This window comes from Portunus trituberculatus, chromosome 14 (assembly GCF_017591435.1).
Source record: "Portunus trituberculatus isolate SZX2019 chromosome 14, ASM1759143v1, whole genome shotgun sequence".
Taxonomy (NCBI): domain Eukaryota; kingdom Metazoa; phylum Arthropoda; class Malacostraca; order Decapoda; family Portunidae; genus Portunus; species Portunus trituberculatus.
Genome location: NC_059268.1, coordinates 2096718 through 2106573, shown reverse-complemented (window position 1 = coordinate 2106573; position 9856 = coordinate 2096718). Strand labels below are relative to the sequence as shown.

General features: G+C 42.3%; 1 protein-coding gene across 1 annotated transcript; it reads left to right on the top strand.

Moving 5' to 3' along the window:
• The first annotated feature begins 6612 nt into the window (after positions 1 to 6612).
• Positions 6613 to 7618, top strand: LOC123503835 (putative nuclease HARBI1). The gene has a single exon (XM_045253905.1). The coding sequence runs from the start codon at positions 6617 to 6619 to the stop codon at positions 7466 to 7468; it is 852 nt and encodes a 283-aa protein (XP_045109840.1). The 5' UTR covers positions 6613 to 6616; the 3' UTR covers positions 7469 to 7618.
• Positions 7619 to 9856: the final 2238 nt, after the last annotated feature.

Sequence of the window (9856 nt, the reverse complement as noted above, 5' to 3'; positions counted from 1 at the left end):
CATTAAACTAATGAAATATTATCTATAAATTGGCATGCCCAATTCTTGCTTTTAACTTGTGAAGGTTGCTGCTTACCTGCACCTGACTTCCACGTGCTTTCCTTCCTTGATTTACCCTCATTTCATCTGGAAAGCCTTAGCGATGCACCAATTATCCTGTACCCTCACTTTCATCAGAGAGAGAGAGAGAGAGAGAGAGAGAGAGAGAGAGAGCAGTATCTATGAGTTAATATCATCCTGATCATATCAATTCGGTCAAAACTTGTACCAAAAAGTCTTCATCACGTGCAGTCAGTGTCCTCCTCCGCTCCTGCTGTCACTCCCTGCCCAGCTAGCTAGCTCACTGATCGCGCCTCCGCCACACTGCGGGAGGCGTAACAATGCATCTACTTCTCTCTCTCTCTCTCTCTCTCTCTCTCTCTCTCTCTCTCTCTCTCTCTCTCTCTCTCTCTCTCTCTCTCTCTGTATCTACGTATGTTCGTATCTACCTATCCAAATATTTGTCTATCTATCTATCAATTCATTTGTCTATCTATTTATCTATCTATATATATATATATTAGTTTATCTATCAATGCATCTATTTTTATCTACCTATCTATCTATCTATTTATTTATCTAACTATTTATCTATCAATTTTTCTACCTATTTATCTATTAGTGTATCTATTAATCTATCTATCTATTTTTATCTACCTATCTATCTATCTACCGGTCTGCCTCGCATCACCCTCTCCTACAGACACACAGCCAATGCTTCAGTAAGTAACGCATTACTTAATTTACTTCCAGGCAATAATACACCAGCACTTCGTGTGCGACGCACATCAATCACCCTGAGAGAGAGATTCCCCATCATAGTCACAGAAAGTGAAATTTCGTTCCTAACTGTTTTTTTTCTCCAGCTGTGAGGGGAGGGAAGGAGGGAGGGAGGGAGGGAGGGAGGGTAATTTTCGTGATGATAATGTAGAAAACTTGTTAACATGTCACTAGAATGACAGAAATATCCTTAAAGAAACCCTGTATCACTTCACCTAGAGCCCTTTGAAAAGAGTGAAGGTGCCGCATGGAAGTGTTTCAGAATATGGGCCTTTATTTGTCACCATTTCTTTCTTCTTGTTCTTCCTTTGATACGTTATCTTTCTTTCCCTTCCCATCTTATCATTTTTCCTTGTCTCCTTCCTCCGTCATGATATTTTTTCATTCTTTTGTTCTTCCCTTCTCTCTCTCTCTCTCTCTCTCTCTCTCTCTCTCTCTCTCTCTCTCTCTCTCTCTCTCTCCGGCAGCAGCAGCAGCAGAGGATGAGGAAGAGGAAGAAGAAGAAGAAGCATCAGCAAAAGACAACCCCTACCACCACAAGCAGGAGAAGCAGAGGAGGAGGAACAGGAAGGACCAGTACAAGGCTACCCCACCAACAGCCGCAGAGGAAAAAGATCGAGTTCACTGACGGAGATGGTGGGCCCCATTCACTGGGATGAGATTCAATGTCACTGACTCCCTGAGAGGTGACTGACGAGAGTCACTCATACCACAGTCACTGATGGGTGTCAGTGGCTGAGGAGGTGTACTGACCGGGCCTGTGTTGCATCTTTTGTTACATTCTACTGTTATTTTCACGAGCACGGGACCACCTGATTGAGAATGGACCAAGCTAACCATTGCGCCAAGGTGTGTGTGTGTGTGTGTGTGTGTGTGTGTGTGCTGGGTTGGTGTTGTTGACGGGTACGCCCACGGTGCAGTCGTCCACATACTTCCAGCGGTGGGGGGTGTGGACGAGAGCATCGTTGATAAGGATAAGGAAACACAGGGGACCCATCCTGGTCCCCTGAGGGACCCCGCATGTGAGCTGTTGGAAAGAGGAGACAGAGCCCTGATAACGAACGGCCTGACGCCTTCCCGTGAGGAAGTCTGCCAACCACGCTATCAGGTAGGGAGAGAGCCCAGAGTGATGGCTTTATTTATCACAACAGTGTGATCAACAAGATCAAAGGCCTTCCTGAAGTCCACAAAAGCAATAGCTAGAGAAGTGTTGCGTTTGTCCAGGTGGCTGTGGACGAATTCCAGGAAGCTGACAAGGTAGTGAGATGTGGAGGTGGATTTAATATTGCCAAATTGTTGTGTGTCAATAGAGTTACAAATTTTGTTATAGGCCCAGTCGAAAGCAAAATCTTCACAGATAAGGCTGGGTATAGGGGTGATGGCGACTGGTCTTAGATCATTCAGTGACTGTGGATTAGAAATTTTGGGGAGGGGGGTGACGTAAGATGTCTTCCAGTCATCGGGACAGGAATGTTGAGCAAGGGAGGCATTGATGATAGAGCAAAGGGTGTGGCAAGTTCTGGGGCAAATTCTCTGTAAATTTTGATGGGGAGGTCAGTGGGAGTGGTGGATCTGTTTAGTTTAAATTTAAGAAGCTTCCTGTAAACATCAACCTCCTGGACAAGGGGTGGAGGGGAGGAGGCAGGGAGGTAGGCTGGGAGAGTAGTAGAGTGAAGGGAGGAGTGTCTGACAGATCGCAGCGAAGTGACCGTTAATCTCTTCGGCCGCGCTGTCAGGTGAAAGGTGTGAAACACAGGAAGAGAAGAGGCTTGCTTTTGTAAACCACACAAAGACTTAATCTTGTCGTACCACTGTCTGTTGTTAGTAAGCTTGAGATGGTGAATTTTGTCTGGGTAGTAGCTTGCCTTGGCTTTTTTAATTTCCCTGATAACTCTGTTCCTTAAACTCCTGTACTGGTCAGGGCTAGAGTGGAAAGCCCTGTCACGCTGACGAAGGAGTCGTTTGATGCAGGGCGTCATCCAAGGGGCATCAGATGGGTCTACTGTGATGTCCTTGGTGGGAAAGTAGTGGTGGAACGCTTCCGTTGTGGTAGTGAAGTAGTTCCGCCATTTTGTGTGGACGTCTTCCACCTCCAGTACCTCGGTCCACGGATGAAGTGTTAGCCACTGCCCAAATTCCCTCATGGCGGAGTCAGGCATGGGCCTGTGGGATCTGGTGACAGTTGACCTGGGAACCGAGGTGGTGGGGGTGGGCGTCCACAGGATGGAGAGGTGGGTGCTGCGTCCCATGGGGGGGAGTGGCTTGGGAGGCGAGTACTGCTGGCTCAGGTCTGTCATGATAAGGTCGAGGGTGGACTGGTGGTGGGTGGAAGTCCACGACCTGGGTGAGGTGTAGCTGGTGCAGGATTTCACTGATATCCAAGCGGTTGAAGTCCCCACAGATTACCAGCTTGGCAGCAGGAAATCTCACCCGTAAAGCATCAGCAGTCTCGATGATGTGATCAGTGAGCAACCGTGCAGTGGCGGCCCGTGGAGGGTGGTAGACAACACACACAATGATGGAGGCTGTGTTGCGGGGGTGGCAGGGGGTAACCTCACCCACAGGGCCTCCAATCCGGCGGGGACGTCGACGTGTAGGTGTGAGGGGCTGAGGTCAGAGCGGCAAAACAGGGCCACTCCTCCTCCTGCGTTGATTCCTGAGGTGGTGGAACAGCTGGAAATCTTGAATCATACACACCTCAGGAGTTATCTGCCACGCCTCCGTGATCGCCACAATGTCTGCACAGTTAGATCTCACTGACACTATCAACTCGTCCATCTTGTTCGCCAGTGATGTCACGTTGGAAAGGAGGAGAGAGGGAAGACTATACCACACGCGCGGAACTTCGAAGTGTTTGTATTCCCTCTCTCAACCTTCCGCCCTTCCTTACGGTAGATGTGATCACTTTAATGGGACGCACCACACCTTCCTCCCTTGGATCCACGATTCCGAAATAACTGTAAGTTTTGAGGCGTTGAATGACCTCTGATGGAGGGTACCCAGCCTCACGTCTACGGCGCAGAAGGGCATTGCGTCCGTAGCTTAGCACTGCAGCACTCATTTCACTGTTTGTCCAGACGTGCACTCACTTATAATATGTGTGTGTGTGTGTGTGTGTGTGTGTGTGTGTGTGTGTGTGTGTGTGTGTGTGTGTGTGTGTGCATTCATTGTATATATTTACTGTCGCCTGGTGGTCACCTAGCCTTCCCTATTACGGAAAGAGCTCAGAACCTATAGACCGATCTTCGGTCTATAAGCTCTGAGACCACACCATACCCGCACACCGGGGAAGTGAGGCCATAATCCCTCGAGTTACATCCGTACCTATACTTGCTACTAGGTGAACAGAGGCTACATTAAGAGGCTCGCCCATTTGCTCCACTGCGCGCCCGAAGCTCGAACCCGCGCCTTCTCATTTGTAAGCCGAGTGTGCTAACCGCTACACTACGTGTGTGTGTGTGTGTGTGTGTGTGTGTGTGTGTGTGTGTGTGTGTGTGTATATATAAATCACATCGGTCGCCTGCTGGTCACCCAGCCAGTCTTCCCCATTACGGAGCGAGCTTTTTTTTAAGGCATTTTAAGACAGTTTGATATATTTTTTGGGCATTTTCAGACAGGATGGCTACGATAAGGCCATTTTATTGACAATATGAAGGGGCAGAAGATTAATGGCCATACTCTTCACTATTTTAATCCCCCACATGAGTTTGTGAAGCTGTAGAAAATCACCAAATGGTCACCAGAATGAACAGGGAAACGCGTCATGCTACTGAAGGGGTTAATGGCCACAGTCTTTACTATTTTAATCCCTCACATGAGTTTGTGAAGCTGTAGAAATTGGTGGTGAATAATTGGGGAGCTTTTACGATTAGACAGATTTATATATGGAGTGATGTGTAAAGCTGGGTCCACACTTGTTGCATTTACACGTATCGTATCATCGTTGCGTATCGCATGGTGATACGCAACGATGATACGATACGGTGCGACAGTGTATATTGTACCCGTTGCGTATCCGCGTGTCGTATCATCGTTCCGTGATGCAACAGTATCATCCAGTTTCTTCCCTGACAGTACCCATGAGTGCAAGTGTGCAGTTGGCTGCGGCCGCGTATATATTTATTCATGAACATCAAGTTAGTAAAAGGAAAAGAAAGTCACGGCGTTGGTGGATTACTAAACTATATGAAAGAAGGAGATGTGCAGTGGAACAACTATGTTGGCGGACTTAAAATTCCAACACGTGAGTGGACTCTACAAAAACTTTACAAGGATGCACCCAACTGATTTCGAGTTTCTCTTGTCTGAAGTTGGCTTGAAAATTGCAAAAAAAAACACAAAGTTTCGGAAAGCAATTCCCATCCAGGAAAGGCTAGCAGTAACACTACGCTTTCTGGCCACCGGCGATTCATACACCAGCCTGCAGTATCTCTTCAGAATCTCCAAGCAGGCAATTAGCAAGATCATTCCCGAAGTGTGTGCTGCCATTGTGGAAACACTGTATGACTACATTAAGGTAAGTCATCTATAAAATGTCATATGAACAACTGATGTATGATGACATGAATGTGCCACTCATAGTTAAATCGATATATGTTTCTCTCGTACACATACAAACATGTATTAGTGCAGTAAAAGGCGTGCTGAACAGATCACAATTATGTATGTACGCTATTTCTTTAACAAGACTGTCTTCTTCGTATACTTTCCAAAAACAACTCACAATAGCAGGTAAATGGGAATTCCTGATTTTATAAATAATAGAAATAGTCTTAAGACAGTATATTCTGTGTTTGGTCTGTGCAGGAATAAATGAAACAGGAATGTTTTAATTTCTTTTTATTTTATAGTACAAGAAGGAACTTGATAAATCAATGTCATATATATATTTTGAAGATGGGGCACAATGAAGTAAAAACAAATATAAATGTAATTTAAGAATGGAAGAGATATATCCTCATTGGAAGTTACGGGCCACATGTGAAAAAATCACAACTATATTAGTTCCTCAATGTTCAACTCATTTCCTACCGAACAAGTACTGGGGGAAGGTGATGGTTGCACTACAGCTGGAGTACTTGTTCTAGAATCATGGCTTTCAGATGCGTCTGAATAACTATGAGACAACCAGAAGTTGGGTGGGAAGCCTACTGGATGGGTTGTCTGTGGACCTCCAACTACGTTACCAGGGAAAGGCTGATCAGTACTGTAACAGCCTGTGTTTGCTCTAACAAATACGTTCAGAATGTCATTTTGAATCAAACTGCGTACCCTGTCATCATACCTACGCAATTTAGAAGCAACCAAGTTACCAAAATGCTGGTTTTCATCATTAACTTGGTTAGCTGTGGCCGTGAGTATCTCAAAAGCCTTATCGAGACGTTGGTCACCAGCTGATGTCTTCGGCTTCTTACTTTTGGGTGTGGGCGACTTGGGGTGCCTTGTTTCAGGGTTTCTTTCCTGTGATGTCGCCAAACTTGTATTCAGATCCTCACCTTCTACCGACACTTCTGTTGGTTCCTCTGCTGCTTCACTCGTTGCGGTCTGGATCTGAGAGAGAGAGAGAGAGAGAGAGAGAGAGAGAGAGAGAGAGAGAGAGAGAGAGAGAGAGAAGAGAATAGATAGAGAGACATACAATAAATGAACACACACACACACACACACACACACACACACACATATATATATATATATATATATATATATATATATATATATATATATATATATATATATATATATATATATATATATATATGTGTGTGTATAGTGTTACATACATACATACATAAATAAAATGTTAAAGTGTACCATTTGTTTTGTTTTACAGATCCCTAAAACACAGGCAGAGTGGTTGACAGTGGCTACAGATTTTGAAACTATATGGAACTTTCCACACTGTGTCGGGGCTATTGATGGTAAGCACGTCACTTTGAAGTGTCCCATTGCAAGTGGCAGTGAATACATCAACTACAAAGGTTTTTTCAGCATTGTTCTTCTTGCATTAGTTGATGCTAACTACAACTTCATGTTTGTAGACGTGGGATGCCAAGGACGAATATCAGACGGTGGTGTGATCGCAAACACACAGTTGTACAAGCTAATGGAGGAAAAAGCTTTAAATCTACCTGAGCCTGCTCCTCTAAACGAGAGGGAGGAAGTTGTACCATTCTTCTTTGTGGGAGATGAAGCTTTTTCTATGAGTGAAACCTTGATGAAAGCATATCCAGGTTACCACGTCAAAGGATCAAAGCAAAGAATTTTTAACTACAGGATTTGTAGAGCTCGCAGAGTAGTTGAAAATGTATTTGGCATAGCATCTTCAGTTTTCCGTGTGCTGAGGAAACCGTTGCTACTGGAACCAGAAAAGGCTTCATGTGTAGTGATGACAACTACTTTACTACACAACTTCTTGCGCCGAAGACCAGATTCAGCGGAACTCTACACTCCACCAGGAACATTTGATTCAGAAGAGGCAGGTGTTGTGAGAAATGGAAATTGGAGAGAAGCAACGCACGAGATGGGATCACTTCTTCCCCTGAAAAGAGTTGCACGCAAAACAAAGGCTACATTGCTGAATGTAAGGGAGGAGATAGCTGACTATTTCTTGAATGAAGGAAAATTAGCGTGGCAAAATGACTACGCATAGAAACTTGCGGCTTTTTGTTGTGGGTTCCCTCCCCCAGGTTAAATAACTAAAGTTTTTTTTTTGGTGTGTGTGTAATTCACCTACGGTCTGCTGCTTGTGTGTGTGTGTGTGTGTGTGTGTGTGTGTGTGTGTGTGTGTGTGTGTGTGTGTGTGTGTGATTAGCTGATCAGAATTTCCGGCAAATATAAATGGCTTGTAATGTAATATGATGCAGGTTAGCATAAAGAAATATTAATGTTTAATATATTAAATACTGTTCACTTACTGTACTCAATGTTGGTTTTGGTTGGTTCTTGTCCCATAGGAATTGCATACTTTCAAAGGCAAACCACGAGCTAGTGTAAGTCTCATGTGCTCCTGTAAAGAAAAAAAATAAAATAAAATAAAATATTTTGGTAGGAACGGGGTAGAATGTAGTTTAATATATATATATATATATATATATATATATATATATATATATATATATATATATATATATATATATATATATATATATATATATATATATATATATATATATATGTTGCCTAATGTGTACATTAGGCAGCGGAAATACCTAATGTGTATACACTTCATCTTCAATTCTATAGACAACAGTTTAAAGTGCACAAATCTGAGGTTAAATGGTGCACAACATTCCGTGGTGGTTAGGTTAGGTTAGGTTAGGCGGGCCTGTTAATGGATGATACAGTGGTGCTGGCAGAAGTGGGGAGATTAGTGGATGTTTCTGACCCTAACCTAACCTTACCACCAGGGAATGTTGTGCACCATTTAACCTCAGATCTGTGCACATTAAACTGTGGTCTATAGAATTGAAGATGAAGAGTATACACATTAGGCTATTTCCGCTACCTAATGTACACATTAGGCAACTATTAACATTAAGCGTAACATATATATATATATATATATATATATATATATATATATATATATATATATATATATATATATATATATATGTTCATTTTCATATTGTTTTGAGTCATTGAAATAAATCAATTATAGGAATTTATTTATCCTATGTAAACATTTCTTACTAAATGTAGCCTAGTTACTATTTTTCATATTGTTAGTTATTGGTTTGAATACATGATATATGAATACCATATAATTATAGAGAGCTGTATACATCACTTTATATGCAGAAGAAGAATATTAAGTATATATGTATAATGAGTTCATATATTATGGTTGAATAAAGAATACGATATCATTTACTCACCTTTTCCAGTACCAGTACTCTTCTTCATTTTCATTTTCTCCCTTCTCAAGGCTGCCAAAAGATATTCCATCTTCTTCTTGCACACATCTGCCGATGATCCCATTTCCTTGGCAATTTCCTCCCATGCATCTTGTTTACGAAGCTTATTGAAATGATGAACATGTTTTGGGTCCCAAATCACGTCCCTCTTACGGTAAGTTTCTATCAGACGTATGATATCCTCCTTACTCCACTCCATTTTTCTAGTACCTAGATAGTTCTTCACACTAAAAAGGTGTAATATATATATATATATATATATATATATATATATATATATATATATATATATATATATATATATATATATATATAATATAATATATATAATTATATGAAACACAATCACACACGAGCTACAACTGTACTCCTGGCTATCCTCTACAAGACTGAGCTTGCAACGGAGTCACGGGACGATGCAACGCTCCCCGTCCACATGAAGGTAGATGCGTTGCGTATCATTCCTTTGATGTGACGGCAAAAGACCGACAAATGATGGATCGAGCCCGTTGCGTATCTTTGTATCATATTTTGATACGCAACGGTGCAACGCTCTCCGTCCACACTGCAACGCAACGATGATACGATACGTGTAAATGCAACAAGTGTGGACCCAGCTTGGACAATGAACTCCAACGTTTGACTGTTAATGAGAATGTGACTCTTGTTTTCCAAGGTGATATTAATGAGCGAGAATAAAACTGAGGGCATGGACAATTTAGGACTCTTCCATAACACCTTGCTTTCAGTGTTACCTGTCGAAAAGTTACTCTTAACTTTCACTACAATGTTTCATTAGGGAGAGAAAAGTAAAGGCATTGAAAACTTGCACTACCTTATAACACTCTTTACTGCCAATGTTCCCTTTCGAAATTTACCTCTTAACTTCAACCAAATTGTTTGATTAAGATTGGCATTAAAGCGACAAACAGAGAAAAAAATCTTGAATCACCCCATAACCCCTTATTCTTGAGAGTGATGTCTTTAGAAATATGACGCAAACTTACAACACTACCCTTTATATATACCGAGAAGCGAAAACATCGAGACAGAGACCAACTGAAATGTCTAACGATTAATTGATTGACGTCATGGCACTGGAGCAAATGGTGTCATACAGC